This window comes from Chlorocebus sabaeus, chromosome 25 (assembly GCF_047675955.1).
Source record: "Chlorocebus sabaeus isolate Y175 chromosome 25, mChlSab1.0.hap1, whole genome shotgun sequence".
Taxonomy (NCBI): Eukaryota; Metazoa; Chordata; class Mammalia; order Primates; family Cercopithecidae; genus Chlorocebus; species Chlorocebus sabaeus.
The window spans coordinates 30,871,488-30,893,557 of NC_132928.1; the positions used below are offsets into that span (position 1 = coordinate 30,871,488).

Sequence of the window (22,070 nt, forward strand, 5' to 3'; positions counted from 1 at the left end):
AAGAGAATTTAATCTGTCACATATGTAAAAAGTATGTTTCTCCTACTCTTTCATGTACTACTGATAGTATTTCTTTCAGTAATCATATTAATTTTACCCATTTATCAGATAAAGAAAGAAGGTATCCATGAGGGCGAACCATTTATCTTACTGCCCATGGAAACTTTCTGTCCAATCAGAGCTATCAAACTGGCTATATGCAATTGTTTCTTTAGGTTGTTGGGAATGCCCGGTATTCATTCATTCTGAACTGAGGGCCACATTCAGGGTTTCATGGGGTTTGAATGAGTAAATTCTACTGCATTCCAAGGTGCAATCAGTGTCAGTTTTGAGATAAAATATTTCATTGACACTTTCCAAGTCCACCTTAACTCTTTGAGATGGATTTTCCTTTTCTGCTCAGGTGTTTATTACTGATTGCTCTCTTCATTCCTCCCTCAGCTTATGAAAATGAATCCTCAGGATACCCTATCGCAGTGTTATTTATTCACTAATATTTATCAAATCCTAGGTACTCACTTTGGTACTGGGCATAAAGCAGTGAATAAGAAAAAAAGCCTCCATGCTTTCACAAAGCTTACATTCTAGTTAGGGGAGGATAATCAACAACCAAATGAATAAATATGTAATAAGGGGTCAGATAGTGTTACATTCTTCAAATAAAAATAAAGCCTTTTAAGGAGCACAAAAGATTCAACCCTAAAGTTTCTGCATAGAGACCTGGTACCTGCTATTACCAGAGGGAAACACTTCTAACACAGATTAATGCAGACAAAGGACTTCTGAAATTATTCCTGTCTTAAGCACGAGAAAGCAAGTAAATTTCTTTATTGTAAACAAAGGTTCAATTTCTGTAAAGGTTCTACTGTTCCTTTTTATTGGATTAGAAATCACATTTTTAAAAAATTAAATAATATAAATGTTGGGAAAAAAAAGATAAACAAATGTGTCTTCTTCTCCTAAGTAAAATTGCTGTTCTTTGTCCTGTCCATAAATGCGTCTTTAGTGGGAGTAGCCACCATTCCACCCCAGCAGGGACTTGAGGAGACGTACCATCTCCCCATCTCTGTGACTTCCATCCACTCTTCCCTCCACTACTCCCTAGTTTGTTGGTCCATTGGTTCCCCACAATCTTAACAGACTAGATTTCTGCCCTCGCACACAGTTTTCTATCTTCTATATATGTATAGAATCATACACATTCAACTGCTAGGGCATGTATCAAATTACCGTCGTATTTGTTGATATATCTGCTTTCCTCTATTAGATTACAAACCCTTTAAGGGCAGAGTCTGTGCCTGTCACTGTAGTACTCTCAGTACCTGGCACAGTGCTTGGCGTACACTGGGAACTTCACAGGTGTTGAGTGAGTAAAGGAATTTAAGTTTTATCACTCTATCAACAGAAGTCCAAGTTAAATTAAAAATGCCCAGTTCTTATTTAAAATGAATGGGACTGGGCGCAGTGGTTCATGCCTGTAATCCCAGCACTTTGGGAGGCCAAGGTGGGCGGATTACTTGAGGCCAGTAGTTCGAAACCAGTCTGGGCAACATGGTGATATCCCATCTCTACTAAAAATACAAAAATTAGCTGGGCCTGGTGGTTTGTGTCTGTAATCCCAGATACTTGGGAAGCTGAGGCACAAGAGAATTGCTTGAACCTGGAAGTGGAGGCTGCAGTAAGCAGAGATTACACCACCACACTTCAGCCTGGGTGACAGAATGAGACTCTGTCTTAAAATAAATATAATGAAATAAAATGAATGGATTCAAATGCAGGGGAAGGAATATTCATCAGCAAAAAATATGCATACTTACCCCTTTCAACAAGCTCCTGTTGTTCATCCAAATTGCTGTGAAAATAGGAAAAATAAGTTTCTATATTCTCAAGAAGCACAGAATTCAGTTGGTATTTAACTTATATTTAATGAATACATTGAAGGGAAAGGAAGGAAGTCAGGGAGAAGAAAAGGAGAAGAGAGGAAAGGAGAAGAGGAAAGGAGGGAAGGCAGGAAGAGAGCCTGGAGCAAAGGAAGGACAGAAGGATGGGAGAGAGGAGAGTCAGAGAGGAGAGAGGAGGGTGAGGAAGGAAAAGAAACAACCAAGACTTGTCTGCTAAACTCACATAAGTAGTCAAATGATTTTATTTTAAATCTTCTGTTTTTCATAAGATGTGGTTGTTTCTGGCCAACGAAACACATTAACTTCCCCAGACATCTCCCTCCTTTCTTTTGCTTTTGTCACTCCTAGATCCCTCTGACCCACTTTGTACTAAAAAACACACACATTCTTTTCACTGGTTATTATTAAACAAGTCCACAATATTATTAGTAAATTAAGAAAATAATATTAATGTTTAATTCAAACCAATAAAACCATACTAAAAGTTTTTGATTAAAAGTTCTGTCATGAAGTGGGCTTTATGAACTAGTCTTGAACTAGTTCAAGACTGTCATGAACTAGTCTTCTCTCTAGTTCACGTATTTCATTTAACTGGTTCCCTCACTGACATATGCATATGTGTTTGCACCATTACTACCACCATTATTATTTGAAAATTCATAATCAACTCTTACCAGGATCTTTTCTTATGTAGATCATAGATTTTGTAGAGAACAACAAGTAGGGCTATTGATGTCACAATAATCAGAAATGCCAGAAATGCTATCAGTGCCTTAGAATTATCTAGAAATGAAAAATAATACATTCAGAGAACCGTTGTCAAACAACTTGCTGGACTGGTTGAATAATCACCTCCAAAGTATTTACATTTTAATATTTTTCAATTTATTGTGAGGTTTTAAAAAATAAACATTTTAGAATAAGGTCAAATACAATAAAGTTCTAATTCTGTGATTTTGGCCATATTGTTTAGAACCAATAAAAACATTTTATATTTAAGGAGAGTAAGAACAGAAGAACAATTCTCTTTCTCTTGATTAAATAAAGTTCTTTTGTAAGACATATTTAAATTTAATTCTCTTTTTTCCAGACACTTCATTTTGAAGGGATCAACGAGGTAATCCAGTTATTATAATTTTTGGAGACAAACTCATATAGTTTAACTTCATATGCAGAAGAGGGTAGTCTCTTAAGGGGATGAGAAAGACTTCTACTTCACAAAGATAAACCCTCTTACCTGTTCATTGAGGTGTAAAATCAATTCAAGAGACAAAAATGGTTTCATTCTGTAGTTAGGATAAGACTTACCCTGACTTAAATATTCACTAAGTTTAATGTGAAATCCTGCCTTTTCCCAAGGAAAGGGCATAGAAGAGAGGGTGTGTTGGAAATATCTCCAGTATATTCACCTTTTCTTATGTAGTGAAAATGCAGCAAAATAATGCAGTGACTTAAGAGCCTCAGCTCCAGAGCCAGACTGCTTAGCTTCCAACCCTAGCTCTACCACTTCTTAGTTGGGAACTTGGCCAGATTCCTTATTATCTTTGTCCTTCCTTTCCCCAAATCCTAAAATGTGACTAAAGGTGTTGATTCACAGTAAACAGGTAGCACGGTGGCTGGGACGTAGTAAGCACTAATTATTCACTATTTACAAAAAATATTTTTGGCTTTTGGTCGTCTGCCAAACTCAGCTCTAGGCACTTAGGATATCTACAAAAAGAAAAACAAGAGTCCTGTTCTCGTGGAACTTACTCTCTAGTGAAGAAAAATAGATAATTAATAATAAACAGAAGAAATAAGTAAATGGTCAAGTAGGTTAGAAGATGAGAAGGACTGTGAAGATAAAAAGGAAGACAGTCCGTGGAAATGCTACAGAATATAAGGCAGAAAAAAATATTAGTTTTCAGGAAATTTGCATTCTCTTTGGGGGAAACAGACACTAGAAAGGTAACTGAACAGACAGGCACAGTGGCTTACCCCTGTAACCCCAGCACTTTGGGAGGCTGAGGTGGGTGGATCACTTGAGGCCAGGAGTTTCAGAGCGACCTGGCCAACATGGTGAAACCTCATCTCTACTAAATATACAAAAAAATTAGCTGGGCATGGTGGGCGTCTGTAATGCCAACTACTTGGGAGGCTAAGACATGAGAATTACTTGAACCCAGGAGGCAGAGGTTGCAGTGAGCCAAGATTGCACCACTGCACTCCAACCTGGGCGACAGAGCAAGACTCTGTCAAAAAAGAAAAGAAAAAAGAAAGGTAAGTGAACAAATGAAATAATTATGTATTTTTTCATATAGTCTGAAAAAAATAAGTAGGGTGATAAGGAAGTAGAGGGGACGTATTTTATGTATGGTGAGTGGAGGCCTTGAGCATGAGACAGTTCTTCCACAACTGGAAATATGGAAATGACTCTACCAAGCAAACACTGCCAGAAACAGTTCATCTCATGATCAAAATTTCTGTAACTGGGAACTCATACAAATAGGAATATTGAAAGTAATTTCAGAGAGAGACTGTAAGACCTGAGCTTGAATTCAGGCTCTGTCATTTCTTTGACTCATAGAGCAAATAGATTAAATTATCCAAACTTGAGTTTCCTCATATACAAAATAGAAATAATGTTATCTCCCTTAAAGGGGTATTTATACTGCTGGCATATATAAAGATGGATAGATAGATGAACGTGAATATATAGGTGGATGGCAGTGAACATTTTTAGGCAAGAAGTTCTTATTGCAATAGGCTCCTAAAATGACCCAAAGTGTTCCTTGTCTTATCTCTATCTCAAATTCTTTTCACTGAAATTGTCAGTCCATACCAGTGATTACTAGTATACGTATATCAATCAGCATGATTGTTTCCAGATTTTGTGAATAAAAACCTCATCAGAGGCAACATCTAACCTCTAGAACACTCTGAAGTGAGATTTTGCAAGAAACTGCAAATGACTATAAGTTAACATTCCAATCCATAATAATGAATTAGATTAGGTTATAAAAAATATTAAGCAGCATAAGACTTTTCTCGATAAACTTAATAATAAAATAGCCAGTCTTCAGATAAAGCTTGCATTCTAAGCACACATGTGTTTCCCCCTTCTTTCCAGGAACTCTGCTAATATTAAAGAACTGAAAATGTCATAGATCTATAATGACAGAGAAAATGAGAGAAGGGAAATTAGAGGTAGAGCAATTTCAACAAGTTGTAGAAGGTAGAAAACAAAGGAAAGGAGGCCACAGCCTAAATCAAAGGAACAGATTCCATTTGCTCAGAATGCCTGAGTCTCAGGTTTGAAAGTGACATATGCAGTAAATGTGAAACATGGGTCAGAACATAGAAGTCAAATGTCTATTTACAACAACAACAACAACAACAACAAATATCTTCTTGAAAAAATACTACCAGGGAGGAGAAGACAGAAGGAAAATTAAATGAAAGCAGTGAGAGACTCAGAATAAAGTCAGACCCAGTACAGAGAAGGGATGAGGTGCAGGACTAAAATTAGGAGGACACTGTAATTGTCCACATATGCAATAGTTGGACATCTATCTTCCCTTCCTACTGTGAGAAGAACCACTTTTTCACACTTTACCTATGGCAAGGAGTAGGGTGATTCTGGAGATTAATTTCTGGAGATTAATTGATTGTTGGTGATAATGAATGATATCAGAAAAAAATAAATCAACAATATCATAGGAAATCTCCTCAGTCATCAAGATCTTCTAAGGACCACAGAACATCTGATCAACCTTTCCTTTTGTCTCACTGTGACTATGACTAGACTACCAATAAGAACCAAGCTCTTAAGGAAACCAGCAACACCAAAGGGGAATGCCAAAATAATAAGTCGACTTATGAGTTCTATGACTAATAGACTTGACAAAAGACTATGGGAAGAAAATGCAGCGAAGAATTATCAGATACATAAATCTTCAGGTTACAAAGGTCAATAGTATCCAGAAAAATGGATGAAAAAGATTCAGGGTCAGATTCACACCTGTAATTCCAGCACTTTGGGAGGCCAAGGCAGGAGGATCATTTGAGATCGAGAGTTCAAGACTAGCCTGACCAACATGGTGAAATCCCATCTCTACTGAAAATACAAAAATTAGCCAGGCATGGTGGTGAATGCCTGTAATCCCAGCTACTCGGGAAGCTGAAGCAGGAGCATCACTTGAACCCAGGAGGCAGAGGTTGCAGTGAGCCAAGATTGTGCCATTGCACTCCAGCCTGGGCAACAAGAATGGAGCAAAACTCCCTCTAAAAACAAAAACAAAACAAAGCAAAACAAACAAACAAAAAATTCAGGTAAGACCAAGAATAAACAGAGAAACCTAATATTTCCAGGGGAGGAAAACCTGGAAACAGACCTAAATAAATAAATAAATAAATAAATAAATAAATAAATAAAGATATATATGTGTGTGTGTGTATATATATATAATATATGTGTGTGTGTATGTGTACATATATATCTATATATATAGAGAGAGAGAGAGGGAGAGGGAGAATCAGGATGAAATTAGAAAGTAAAATTGGATTCAGGAAAATAAGACAGAAATAATTTTTAAATTCTAAAATGTTTAGCTTAGAATTTTATATCTACTCGATACACTGAACAAGTGCCAGAGTAGAATAAAGATATTTTTATGTATGGGAGAATTGGAATACTTTTTTCTTATACTAGAGTATATATGTTAGTGAAATCAGAAGGAAAAAAAAAATGTGTGATACAGCAAATCTAAACCAGAAAACTGATGGAGGAATATTTTAAGATGGGGTGTGAGAGTCCAGATCAGAAGAAGAAGAAAGGGTCCCCAGGAGTTCAATTGACAGTGACATCAAAATACGGGTGGTGGAATGTTACGCTGGGGAATCCCAACAACACATCTCTAGTAGCTGTACCCTAGCAATTCACAACCCAAGTCCTTTACTGGAATAGATATCACTATTTTAAAAGTAACTATATTATTTATCTCTTAAGGTAATGATATTGTGAGCGGAGAGTGAATACAATGTTATCTCCTTTGTGGAAAAAGGATGTGGGCTAATTTTTTGGCTCCATTGACCTGGAAACCTGATAAAAGTGGAATATTAGCTGGTTACCAGACAACATTGCTAATGGCAAAATGACCCTTGATTGCTAAATTACACCTGAACAGGGAGTGCTATATATGAACTCTATTGTCCTCATGGGAAGTACTAGCTTTGTGTTTCCCTGAGTGCAGTGCTCGCTCATAACTGAGCACACCCTCCCCTGTCGGCATGTCTGGAAGCTATGCCCATGGAAATAGTATAAGAAATACGATTCCTTTTGGAATGCAGCTCCTACACCTACACATGTGGTCTCATTCTCTCATATCTCAGTTGTCTTTGAGAGTGTCATAAGAAAAATAGCTGGATTACTGCATGCACTGCTGCAAGGGTTCCTGCTGCAAGGATTCCCACTGCCAGGCTCCCTTGCTAGCATGCTGTGCTTTCGGTTCTGTGTCTTTCCAAGTGAAATAGTTTCAGATCTGGCCTATTAAGATGTGAGTGTGAGATGTTCAGCTGAGTCTATGACCGCTATAAATTATTTACAATTTAATAGGAAAGATTCCATGAAGTCATTTTTATTATAAAGATATTATAAAAGAAAAAGGTAATGTGGAGATAAAATCAAAGCTATATTGCTGGATTTTTTTTTGACATTTAACACAAAGAGGTTTTGTTTCATAAATCTGAGCAGAAAGAACTAAAACTTTACAGAAGGCTTAGTAAAGCAGTTTGGAAAATAAGCTGTTTTTATATTTTCTCTTTTGACTTTGCATTCATATCAGTGACTGTGCACATGCATATGTATGTAAGAGAGGAAGACCTAGAAGTGGTAAAGATAGAAAGACCTAGAAGTTGCTGACAACAAAGTACATACAGTTTAAATAATTCTATTTACAATGTTAACCGGTAGAAAAAGCCCAAAATAGCATACTAGGTCTCCTTCCTCCATAGGCTCAGATCAATTGGTAACGTTAGTAACTCTAGAAAGAGCAGTATACAATATTGCTTTTACATATATATATGTATATATGTGTATATATGTATATATGTGTATATGTGTGTGTGTATATATATGTGTGTGTGTGCGTGTATATATAAATATGAAGGAAACCATAAGGAGACCCAAAAGTAGAAATGGTTAAAAGTGGTTGCCTGGCAAACAGAATCGTGGGTGGGGAAAGTAACATGCAGCTGTTATTTTCATTATTATAATGAAATTTAATCATAAGTAATTTTTTCATGTACACCTTTACTTTGATTAAAATATTTTAAATATCAATGATAAACATTTACATAACTATATTGTTATTAGGGAGGGCTTATCATAGCTTCCATTAGGTAAATCAAGACAGACTCATATCAAAGGCCCACTTCTGCTAAGCATATGCTAAAGAGACAATAAAATAAACAGATAATCTAAAATAGTATGCAAAAAATGTTACTAACATAACAATATTTCATAAACATAAACATAATTTAATAGTTTGGGTATATAAATCCTCTTATGAATTCAACAATCCTTTAATAATTGGATCTCCTAACTTGAATTTAAGATATTGTATTTTAATATATTTAACCTATATATATATGGTTTTACTGACAATTAAAAACATCATATTTATGGAAAAGACATAATTGAAGGATTTAACAATCAAATGTGATTATAAGTGTAAAATAAACATTTATATATATCTTAATATATATAATAAATAGCCCAGTGATAACTTACAAGATGTTGATTCATGTAAAATAACTGGTTCTCCAGAATATTTTCCATTGTGATAATAGGCCTGAATTTCAGTAACAAAAAATAAAATAATTAGTTTTCTAATTATTTCTACATTATATTATAATATAAAACATATATATTATTTTTCATACCATGCTGTGTATTTACATTAAAAGTATGCTGATTTGCTTTAAAGTTAAACTTCAAGGTTATGTCGGTATGTTGTCAAATATATTTGAAAGACAAAAAGATATCTTATCTCACTTAGCAATAATAATATTAATAGTTATTAAACAATTATTAAATATTTATTTAAAAAATGAAACTGGATGAAGAAATAAAATCCAATACATCAAAATGTTCATAATTAAAAGTTAAAATTCACTATTAATAGGCTAATATTTCATTTAAAAAGGAAATTCAACCATACGCTGTTTACTAGAATTATGCATAAAACGCACATACTTTTTAAATGGCCCTTTAAAAATTTACTATATAGGCATAAGGATCATAAACACCTGTGTCTCATAAAAAGTAATGCAAATAAAGTGAAAACAATTTACATATACAGGGAAACTGAAAGGAGCCAAAGAGAAGTAAAATCTTTGACCAAAAAAATTTAAGTAAAATATATTTGAATAATATCATTCAAAGAGAATAATGATAAATATAATAAATCTGACAAATATATATCTAAGCTTTTATCCTATGGAGAATATATAATTTACTCAATATTCACAGAATATTCATAAATATCATACACTGAGCTGTAAAAATTATTCTACAAATCCAAAAAGGCAGAAATTGTAAAAGCCAATTAACTTTTACAAATTAATAATTAATAGCAACAAGAAATTAAAGCACCAGAAATGTAGGAAATCTCTCTTAAATAATGGATATATTAAAAACTCTTCCAAGCTATAACTGCAGACTCATTAGAAATCATCAATAATCAAAATGTTTTACTTTAAGAATCATTGATTACATATCATGTGAAGGCCTCCAGAAATTAGTGATAAACAATATAGACATGGGATACAGTCAATCAAAGTACAATCCATAGCCTTTTTTTTCCTTTAGTTTATAAAAATGAAAAAAAAAATTACAAGGATGCAAACAGTTTTAATCCGAAAGTCACCTGAAGAACATCAAAATAAATCTACGGAAAAGAAAAGTAATAATAATAAAATCGGCTTCATTAATTTGTTAACCAGAGATCACAATGGTGAAAAAGCTGAAATGACTGCTCTCTCATGAAGGTGTAAACACAAAACGTGATAGTGGAGACAGAAATAAGCATAAAAAGAAGATACCGCAAGTATAACAAAGAAAACAAAAGACAGTCTTTTGAAGAGTAGGGGAAGAGAATTTGAAACTGAGTGTCTCCTAGTTTGAATGTTAAGGTTCTATTTTAATATGATGTAAACCTATATTTTTCCAGAGTAACTTATAAGATTTGAAGAGTGGGAGAGGCATATTCTAGGAAGTGGGAAGAGCATGGAGTGAGGTAGCTAGAGAGAGTAACACCTAGGTGCCTCTTAGAAAATACAGAGAAACCAGTGTACCTGGAGCTTAATGGACACTGGGGAAGCAGTGGGAAATGAAGTATAATATGTGATGATGTGACAATAACAAAATATTTTCTCTACATTGACTATTCTTTGAAAAAAGTATGTATGGCACACTCACTCAAAAAGATTAAAATATCTGAAAAGACTAATCCTATTGAAAGAAAATATAAAAGAGTCGTAAAGAATTTCTCTGCATGAAAGGAATGAAAACAAATTTTTCAGGAACAAATCACTCCTATACTATTTAAAGTTATAGAGTGTAGGCTTCGCACAGTGGCTCACGCCTGTAATCCCAGCACTTTGGGAGGTAAGGTGGGCAGATCACTTAAGACCAGGTGTTCCAGGTCAGCCTGGCCAACATGGTGAACCCCCGTCTCTATTAAAAATACAAAAATTAGCCGAGTATGGTGGTACATGCCCGTAATCCCAGCTACTTGGGAGGCTGAGGCAGGAGAATCGCTTGAACCTGGGAGACGGAGGTTGCAGTGAGCTGAGATCACGCCACTACACTCCAGTCTGGGTGACAAAGTGAGACCCTGTCTCGAAAAAATAATAATAAAAATTTTAAAAAAGTTATATGATATAGAAAAACAGGAACATATAAGCAATATGTTTATCAGATCAGTGTAACCTTTATACCAAATTTAATAAGAATGATGTCATCCAACGCCTATGTCAACAACATCTCTACTCACTGAATGATCTCCTTTTTGAATATCTACTAATAAAGACAATAAAAAAATAGACTTGATTTCAATAATACTCTGAGAGAGTAGCACACAATGACAGAGCAGGGGTTTTTCTCTTAGAATGTGACAATAGTTTTGCATCCTATAAACAAATCACACCAGGCCATCACAACTATGGTATCATCTATCATAATGCCATAAAAATCGGTAAAATCTAACCGACATTTCCAGTTCAAAAACAAAACCAAAAAGTTTATAAATAAAAAAAAAAAAACACTTCTTTAAGTGATAAAGAATATGGGCCGGGCACAGTGGCTCACGCTTGTAATCCCAACAATTTGGGAGGCTGAGGCAGGCGGATTACTTGAGGTCAGGAGTTCCAGACCAGCCAGGCCAACATGGTGAAACCCCATCTCTACTAAAAATACAAAAATTTGCCGGGTGTGGTGGCAGGTGCCTGTAATCCCAGCTACTCGGGAGGCTGAGGCAGAAGAATCACTTGAACCCGGGAGGCAGAGGTTACAGTGAACTGAGATCGCACCACCACACTCCAGCCTGGGCAACAGAGCAAGACTCCATCTCAAAACAAAAAACAACAACAAAACAAAACACAACAACAAAACAAAACAAAAAAAGAATATGGAGTCATTTGTCAACATCATATTAAAAAGTTAACTATGGAAATTTCTATTTAACAGGAATAAAAGTGACAGATACATTTGTTTAAAAATAAAAAGGGGAATTATGTAAGACTTAAAGTGCTGTGAAGAAAATTAAAAGGCAAATTATAAACCGATAACAACATTTATTACGCATGTGACAAAGAGTTTACTATCACTAATATTCAAAGCATTTCTCCAGAGAAAACTGGATAAAAGAGGTAAAGAATAACACACAGAACAATAAGTAAAGAAACTTCATTAAAATAAAGTTTTTTACCATATTTCAACCCCCAAATATATTTCATACCATATTTCAACCTCCAAATAAAGAAAAAGAAAGGCATATTCAGTGTTGGTGAACTTCTCAAGAAGCAGTCATTTCATGCACTGATCCACAAGGACAATTTGGTAAATTTTATAGAAAAAAAAAAGTTACTTATCCAAAAAATCCCAAAATACGTATACATTCCTTCTAACCCAATAAATGCATTATTAGGAATTTATGAAACAAATTATTAAAGACATATTCAAAAATTTTGCTTTACCAATAAGTGTGTTATTTGAATGTTGTTTATATTAGAGACCAACATAGTTATAGTTAATAGAATATGATGAAGCCATACATAGAATATTATAGTCATTAAATACTACACAGTAGTTAAATATTTAACATAGAAAGGTGTGCATGATATAATGATGTATTAAAAATACAGTTTACCAAACTGTATTCTGAATGTCGATAATACATGTGTTAAATGCATACAAATGTGTATATTATGAAAATATATGTACAAAATATGATCAGTAGACAGTGAGATAATGAGTATTTTAAATTCTGCATGCTCACTAGTATTTTCTAGGATTTATTTCAAATATTTTCTAATCTCAAGGTACGTGTGAAATTTTGCACGTGAAAAATTCCACATTAATAAAGACAGAAAGCCAAAGTAAAGAAAAGGTAGATGTCGTAAAGTAATAATCTGTTGTGCATAAAGTGTTGTGCTTCTTAACACAGAAGCAATAATTTAACTATAATTAAGTCGTATTGAAGTTCTAAAATATTCCAATGAAACATTTGCTTTACACCACTGACTTTAGTTATAGGAATAAAAATTTTCGAGTCAAATAATTGAGACTTTTTAAGTATGATTCCATTAACATCAGAGCTTCTCAGTCTCAATAACTTAAAGTTATTAAAGTATTATGAATCAATCATTATCATGTATGTTGGTACTATAGTAATGTAGAGAGCATACTTTTACCTTAAAACTGTAGTATGTTGAATATTGAAGATTGTTTACAAGGAAATCGCACTCAGATTGTGACATATTTCTAACTAGAGTATTTCCAGCTTCGACTTCCAGATGGTAAAGTCCACTGGGGCCATTAATGTCCCTGGGAGCCTCACACTTGACACGTATACTATTATCTGATGTGGAGACAATCATGTTCTGGACCTGGCTTGGAGCTATCAAAATGAAGAAAGATTTGTTATTAATAATTTAATAGATGCATATGTAAATTATTTGACAATACTTGGATACAGTATAAAGTATTTTAAGTGTTAGCTTGGGGATTATAAATGAGAAAGTTATGGTAGTACACAAATTAAAAAGCAATATAGAAACCTTGAAAAATAAATCACTTATTTATTTGGTAAGTATTAGCATATAGGTTGTACATGAATCCATGTGAGTTATTGCAATCCCTGAAGGAGAGTGTGTAGAATTAAAGAATAGAGAAAAAGGGAGGGGAGTGGGGAAGAGAGGGAGTTTTGTGAGAGGAGAGGAAAAATGTTGTTGATTGGGAAACCTCTAAGGCCTATTATACAATCCAGACCCTCCTTTCCTACAGTGCTAATGTTATCCTGGTAATCTCCTAGATGGGTTCTTCAGGAATAGAAACAATTTGTCTGCATTTTCTGTGATATAGAAACTCAAGAAAATAACAAATGCATAGAGCTCCAGGACCTGAACTTTCAAACCAAAACCTAAATGACCTTAAAAGTATTTCACATTCAGCCCCAAACAGCACATTTCTTCTCAAATACAGCGCTCGTTAGGGTCTCTGGAGCTATAGATGCTGCCTTAAAACAGGGCATTTCTTCTTCCCTGTCCTCGATGGAGGTTAGCAGATCTAGCTTTGGGCCTGGAAACTATGGAGAGATTATACTAGTGGCAAGAGCCAAACGCCATTGAAAGGAAATCTTAAATGGATAATGTGACATAAAATAAAACAGTAAGTAGTTGAGGGTAACGAAGAGAAGAAAATGTTAATAAAATATTATATTTTATGAAATGTTTTATCAGGTGAACAGAGGTCAGTAGGCTAATGCTTTATGAGACACTGCTAGGTTTCTGATTACAATTAATATTTCCAGATAGTAAAGACAACAGCAAACAGTCAATGTTTTAATCTAAGTTGGTTAGGTAGTTAACTGCTTGAAATTTTACAAACTGACGCCAGTTAAGATGCTTTTATGCTTTGTTCTTAAAATTCTATGACTACATCGGAAGAAGAGAGAGAATCCAGGATAACGGTTTTCTGAATTTTTTGATTTTACATGTTTATAAGCCCTAGATATTAACAAATGTGCCAGGTAAATGTTTTAGCTAGAATAAAGATAGAAATACTGTAGGCTCGTAAGTTCATACTGTGTCCGGAATTGGTAGGTTCTTGGTCTGGCTGACTTCAAGAATGAAGCTGCGGACCCTCACAGTATTACTGTTCTTAAAGATGGTGTGTCTGGAGTTTGTTCCTTCTGATGTTGGGAGTGTTCTGAGTTTCTTCCTTCTGGTGGGTTCATACTGGCCTCAGGAGTAATGCTGCAGATCTTCCCAGTAAGTGTTACAGCTCATAAAGATGGCATGGACCCAAAGAGTGAGCGGCAGCAAGATTTATTGCAAAGAGCCAAATAACAAAGCTTCCACAGTGTAAAAGGGTACCAGAACAAGTTGCCGCTGGCTGGCTCAGGCAGTCGGCTTTTATTCCCTTATCTGACCCCACCCACATCCTGCTGATTGGTCCATGTTAAGGAGAGCTTATTGGTCTATTTTCCAAACCTTGAGCTAGACACAGTGTGCTGATTGGTGTATTTACAATCCCTTAGCTAGACATAAAGGTTTTCCAAGTCGCACTAGACCCAGGCGACAGTTCAAGTGAGGTGAATGTGGGGCAGAAGTGCTGGGGGACCTGGTGCAACCTCCGCAGCTGCTGGTCCGGGTGCTAAACCCCTCACTGCCCTGGGCCAGACTTGCCAGCTGGCCGCTCCAAGTGCGGGGCCGTGGAGCCCGCACCCACCCGAAACTAGCACTGGCCTGTGAGCACCGTGCACAGCCCCCATTCCCACTGGCACCTCTCCTTCCACACCTCCCCGCAAGCCCCCGCAAGCAGAGGGAGCTGGCTCCGGCCTCGGCCAGTCCAGAGAGGGGCTCCCACAGTGCTGTGGTGGGCTGAAGGACTCCTGAAGCACTGCCAGAGTGGATGCCGAGGCAGAGGATGCCCCAAGAGGGAGGGCTGCTAGCACGTTGTCACCTCTCAATGCCTTGCTTTTTACCATTTATGGAAAGAAGCATTAAAACAGATAACTTACGTGCACTTTCAGTTGTGAAATTACATGTTGCAGCAGTTCCATTACGTTGCACTTTTGCAATGATGTAGGCATGTAATGATAAACTATAGTTTGTATAAGGTTTCAAATTTTGCAAATGATATGTTGTCAGGTGTTTATCCAGATTGAGGCAATTTTCTGCTGAGGAAAAACGTGAAAAAATTTAGTAAGTCATTAAAAGTCAGTACTACCACATATCTAATTTGGTCTCTACATCATATTGTTCCAAGTGTACTTCAAACTATTGAGTGATTGAAAAATAAGTACATCCTTGATACTCAAAAGTACCTACAATTATCAGTCAGTGTATTGAAGAAATTCAGTTATCATTGGTAAAATTAAATATTGAAAAATTATGGTTTTATATCATTAATTTGGTACATAAAATATTTAATGAGTTCAGACTCATTTGTAAAGATGATCTCTTTTTTTTCTGAGAAAACACAGCCCCCAGTGAACACTATAAGTCTTGAGTTGCATGTTTCAGAGTGATTCTTTTTTGGAAAACCTTTTCTGATATGTAATCTCCAAACTTTGAACATCGATCAGTATTAGCTACTGTTTTGAATGTTACATGCAGAATCCATTTGATCATCAGTCATTAGGTTGATTCTATCATAGTAATTTGAACACTAGAGTAATTAATGGGAGTTGTGAGAATGAGGGAGTTTCATGCTGGAAGTGGAATTAAGCTGTTCATTGAAAGGTAAGTGGAACTGAGTACGTGTAAGGGAGAAAAGAAAACCTTACAGACAAAAGAAGGAATGTTTTTGAGTTTAGGGACAAACCTGATCAGGACAACAGCTCTGGCTGGGGAGGCATATGAGAAGTAGGACAGTGTCTAAGTGTGTTTTCACACTCAAGCAGAAGAGTTAGCACCTGTTAAGTAAAAAAATCACCAGCTGCTGCTATTTTTGAGTAGCCAAGTGACATCAGGAAAGAGGATGATTAGAGTGGCAACATGTTTCTGGATAGCAGTTTCAGTGATAATAATAATATAATATCAATAATGATTTTAAAAAACAATAACTCACTGTATGTGCCAAGCACTGTTTCAAGGGGTATACATGAAATAATTAATTTAACCATCACTGCAACTATTATCTGGCACTCAGTATCATCTGATTTTACAGATGACAAAACTGAGCCACAGAGAGATTAAGCAATTTGTTCTATTTTTTTTCTTTAAAAAATAAAAGGCATTACACAAAATAACTTCCAGCGACATCATGGTGGTCTTGAAAGGTGCCTATTGCTTTCAATAACTTTTGAAAAACAATCCTTTAAATCCAATAAAGCACAAAATGTCTCTTCCCCAATTCTCCAATTACCAAGAAGCTTCACTGTCACTTGCCCTCATTAAGTTAATGAGATAAAACTGCAGTTCTCCAAAATATTTTATGCTAAAAATGTGAGAAAAAACAAACAAACACACTTGGGAGGCCAAGGCGGGCGGATCATGAGGTTAGGAGATCAAGACCATCCTGGCTAACACAGTGAAACCCCGTCTCTACCAAAAATACAAAAAAATTAGCCGGGCATAGGAGTGGGCGCCTGTCGTTCCAGCTACTCCGTAGGCTGAGGCAGGAGAATGGTGTGAACCCGGGAGGCTGAGCTTGCAGTGAGCCGACAGGTGCCACTGCACTCCAGTCTGGGCGACAGCAAGACTACGTCTCAAACAAACAAACAAACAAACACAGGAGCAAAAAGAAAACAGATCAAGCTACTGAACTTGAACATCTATCACATTTTCTGTTAACCTCAGTTTCATCATATGAACTATGAAGATATGTGTGCACATCTCCACTGAGTTATTAAAATAGTTGATAAAATCTTTAAATAATACATAATAAAAAATACCTGCTAAATGAAGAAAACTAAATTAATGTCAATTGCATTTTTTGTCCTCTTTTAATCCCTCTCTTTTAGAGACACTGAAAAAATTGAATTGTGAAGTAATGAAGTGAAATTTAATATCTGATTAAAAAGTAATACAAACTGCAAATTTCATAGACTTTCTTCCTGTGGATTTTAAATAGTACTTTTATTTAAAATGGTGAGAAAAGTTAAATTGCCTTAACAATACTATAATCCTATCAACTCTCTCTGCTTTAGGTAACACGGGAGAGGAGAGAGGTGTATGTTTGAGATGAAGAAGAAAACAAAAGCAGAGCAGGCTATTTAGAGTAGAGCTGGCTCCAAAGAGTCCTTTATGCAGTGTCAGGGCAAGGTCCAAAGCTGCATTCAGTCACCAATCGGCGGCTTTGGAGAAAAGAAAACACACAGCCTGATATCATCTAGCCTCCCCTTCTCAGCCATTCAATCCCGTTTAAGTGTTCTATGCAGACAGCTATTAAATTTGAGTAACAATATTTAGTTGCCCAATAAGGAAGGACCCATGCTAGTTGCCAGCAAACAAAGCAAAATTCATAGACTGCTACTAACTCATTACATCCTTTTTACCCTAATTACGCAAATACAGTGGAAATACAGTTTAAAAAAAAAAACTGTGTAAAATTTAAAGAGCCATAGACGCATAAAATGTCTACCATATACTCTGACATCGACAATACTCTCTAGTAGAGATTGTGTAGACATTGAAGAATGCAGCAAGGGAGTGTGAATAGAAGATTCAGAGAAGAGAAAAAAAAAACGAACAATGTGTTCTCATAGAAGCTACACAAAGTGTTTGTAAAAGAGGTGTCCAATGAGGCAGACAGTACCTCTGTTGTTTTATCTTCCTGGAATTTCCATTTTTTCTTCCCCGTAGACTTAACTTTTAAATTTACCATAACCTCAAATATATTATATATATTTCTTTTCCTTGGTCTTTGAATGTTAATTTGAAAACTACATGCGTATCTAACTTTGCTTTAGTAGTCTGATTATTAAGACCTAAAGACACTAGCAAAAAAAAAAAGGCCATTAAAATATAAAATAATATAATGAAGAAAAATAGTCTTTCACTTTTCAAGTTTTGAAATTTATGTCTGGTTCCTTCCCCACAGCACAGAGTGACAGAATTCTGTAAGAGGTTCACTTCACTCCTATTTTAACCTATGGATAAAAGAATAGAGAAAGGGTTATCCCAGGCATTGAGGATGATGCTCTGAGATACTCCACTGATGCTATTTTCTACAAACATTTTAGATCCTTTAAATTGTCCAGAAGATATTTGTTCTCTTAAATAGCACATCATTTGAACATTTCATGAGTGAACTAGTCATAGCACATTTCTTTCTTGTTTTTTCTTTTGTTTTTGTTTTTTTTTTTGTTTTTTTAATATATTACTTCTGCAGAAGTCTAATTCTAAACTTAGAACTATGCTCCCAAGATTATACCAAACTGGTCTCAGTGGTCACATGGGCCCATGCTCATTTTTATTCACCCAACATTTTGTCTGTATTATTAGCTGAAACAAGTTTTACAAGGGGTTTACTTGTTTGTTGGTTTGTTTAGAAGTCTGAATGATGAGTTCAAAGTGGTTAAAATCACTTACATAATACTTGCAAGACAGAAATGAGTATTGTCATCCAGAGATTTTCTGTCTCTAGGCTTTGCAGCACAAAGATTTAAACTAAGATCAAGAAAGACAAGCCAATATTTAGAATGTTCTAGATTTTAGTCATTTCTGAGACTGGAAAGCTTTGAATGAGTGGAAGCAGTTTTAAGATCTGGGTGTATACTATGCCTATCCAGTCTCTAAGCAGAGAGCTTCGTGGCTCACTGGCTCGATCAAAATTTCTAGTACTTTCAAATTCTTGATTTCTCTTTTCTGATGAAATTAAATTCTACACAGATTACCTGTCTTGTTTACATAACAGAGAATAAAATAATGAAATGATCTTTGAGGGTGATTCCAGGTAATTACTCCTTGATGTGCATCTTCATGTCTACAAACAACATTCTGAGGCTGTCCTGGAACTGTTAAAAGAATAAGAATGTTAAGTAATACGAAAAATAAGACATGGATAAAGCATTCTTCATATTATAAGCATGCACTATTGATAACCATGTTTTGACAAATGATGAATTAAAAATAAAATTTAAAGAAATGCATCTGGGCTTATTGAATTTGTTTTAGAGTAAATTCCTTCAACAAAGTAAATGTCACACCAGATTGGCATTGTGAAACCTAAGCATTCCACTGACTTGAAGATATCTGAGAACACCCTCTTCCTTTCATACACATTATTCATATATATTATTACCCAGATACTACCTACAAATCCTGAGATTTGTAGGTTTTGCTGTGCTGAAAACCTAGCATTCACAGCACTAATAAATGTAGCAATCATTGAGTAGCACTTGTCATTGCTTTCAGTAACTAGTCATTTGAAACTGAGAAAAACTGATAAATGTTTAAATAAAGTGTATGAAGTAAAATTGACATTAAAATGTACCCATTTGAGGTATAGTTTAATGAGTTTTAACAAATGTATACATCCACATAACCAACACCACAATCAAGATGAAGAAAATTTCTGTGATCCCAAAATGTCCTTCTGTGACACTTCCCAGTAAACTCAGTTCCTTTGACCAGACTCACATAGCGTCTGATCAAATTTCTGTTACTACAGATTAAATTTGTCTTTTTACCCATTGCATGTAAATAAAATTAAACAGTAAGTACTTTTTCACACCTAAAATATTGCACTCAATGTAATGTTCTGAAGATTCATCCATTTAGTTGCATGTGTCATAGTTACCTTTTAAAAATCTATCAGTAGTTACTGTAAAGATATACCATGTTTTACCTATGATTCAGCAGTTAATACACATTTGGGCTGTTTCCAGGTTTTGGCTACTATGAATGAATCTGCTTTGTCATGTTTCCTCTTTGGTAAATACCTGTAGTGAAATTCCTGGGTCATGGCTGCACATCCTAACCAATAGTAGTATCTGTCTTTTGAAGTTTAGTCATTTGAATGGATGTATAGTATTATCATCTCAGTATTGTTTTAATTTGCATTTCTCAGATAACTAATGATGTTGAGCATCATTTAATGTGTTTATTAACCGCTTATATATCCTCTTTTGTGAAGTATATATTAAAAATGTTTGTTCATTTTCAATTGAGCTATTTTATTCCTTATTTTGCAGCTGAAAGAGCTCTCTATATGTTCTGAAAAAACTTCTGTTGTTGAAAAATTTAATTTTGTTTTTTACCAATGATTTATTACTTTTTTATTTCCTTAATGGCTTCATCCAAAGAGCAGGAATGTTAAATTTTGATGAACTCCAATTCGTCAAAAAATTTTTATGTTTCTTGCTTTTGTGTCCTAAGAAATCTTTGCTGAAAGCACACATTTTCTCCTATGTCTTTTGATTAGAATTTTTATAATTATAGCTTTAGTATTTAGGTCTGGAATTCATTTTGAATTAATTTTTATGTTTGTTGAGAGGTGAGAGCTGATGTTCATTTTCTTTCTACAGAGATACCAGTATCATTAGTTGAAAACACTATTTTTCTCCCACTGAAAACATTTTGTGCTTTTTTCAAATATAAAACATAGTTTTCTGGGATTTCTATTTTGTTTCACTGATTTATAAAGAATGTAATAATTGTGGTACTTATAAAAATACATTAAAATTTTCCAGTTATGCTGAGGATATAGTTTTTACATAGTTTTATGTGCTCTTCTTGTAGCTATATATTATTTTGGAGGATTATAAGGAGACATGGATTTAGGCAGCCTCTTTAGCCTTCAACTCTCCTTTTTATATAAAACTTCGAATCACGGGCCAGGCATGGTGGCTCATGCCTGTAATTCCAGCACTTTGGGAGGCCGAGGTGGGCAGATCACGAGGTCAGGAGATCAAGACCATCTTGGCTAACACGGTGAAACCTCGTCTCTACTAAAAATAAAGAAAATTAGCCAGGTGTGGTGGTGGGCACCTGTAGTCCCAGCTACTTGGGAGGCCGAGGCAGAGAGTTGCTTGAACCCAGGAGTCGAAGGTTGCAGTGAGCCAAGATCGCCCACTGCACTCCAGTCAGGGTGACAGAGCGAGACTCCGTCTCAAAATCAAATCAAATCAAAACAAAACAAAACCTAGAATCACATTAGCAAGCTGTGTCAAAAATTTCTCAATATTATCGTTAATAAACAAGTTCAGTAATGTGACAGATTGCAAGATCAATACAGAAAAAGCAATTGTATTTTTGTACATTAGTAAAAAATCTGAAAATGTGATTAAGAAAACAACAGCATTATAACCAGGTATAAACTTAAACTAGAAATAAATTTAACAAAAGAATTATAAGACTAATGCACTGAAAACTACAAAACATTTTGAAAATAAATTAAAGAAGAAGACACCTTGTGTTCATGAACTGGAAGACTAACATGGTTAAGATGGCAATATTTCCCAAATTGATCTACAGATTCAGTGCAACCCCTGAAAGAATCCCAGATGACTTCTTCATAAAAATTGAAAAGTTGATCCTAAAGTTCATACAGAATTCCAAGTTCCCTTAGATATTCTAAACAATCTTGAGAAAAAGTAACAATTTGGGGGAACTTACAGTTTCCAATTTCAAAGTTTACTACAAAGCAGCAGTAATTGACAGTGTAAGCATGACATATAAATCTATAAAATAAATCTGAAAGTTCAGAAATAAACCCATCATTATGGTCAACTAATTTTTGATATGAATGGCAAGACTATTCAATGGGAGAATAAATAGTGTTTTCAGCAAATGGCACTAGAAAAATTAGATGGCCATAAGCAACAAAATGAAATTAGACTCTTACCTCACACCGTATACAAATATTAATTCAGGTAACAGAGCTAAATTTAAGAGCTAATGCTATAAAATTTTTAGAACAAAACATATGGATAAATCTGCATGACTTGGCAATGGACT

At 35.1% G+C, this 22,070-nt stretch overlaps 1 protein-coding gene across 5 annotated transcripts in view; it reads right to left on the minus strand.

The window, feature by feature from the left end:
- Positions 1-22,070, minus strand: part of LOC103230364 (protein tyrosine phosphatase receptor type C) — a 121,574-nt gene that overhangs the window by 27,027 nt on the left and 72,477 nt on the right. For 4 of the 5 annotated variants that reach the window (XM_007989041.3, XM_007989040.3, XM_007989039.3 and 1 more), the window contains 6 exons: positions 19,007-19,126; positions 15,185-15,343; positions 12,855-13,060; positions 8,671-8,731; positions 2,576-2,684; positions 1,818-1,852 (listed from right to left, as the gene is read on the minus strand). In XM_007989041.3, the coding sequence (XP_007987232.2) occupies positions 1,818-1,852; positions 2,576-2,684; positions 8,671-8,731; positions 12,855-13,060; positions 15,185-15,343; positions 19,007-19,126 (690 nt within the window). The remainder of the gene's footprint in view (positions 1-1,817; positions 1,853-2,575; positions 2,685-8,670; positions 8,732-12,854; positions 13,061-15,184; positions 15,344-19,006; positions 19,127-22,070) is intronic. The other variant, XM_007989038.3, reaches the window with a different exon arrangement.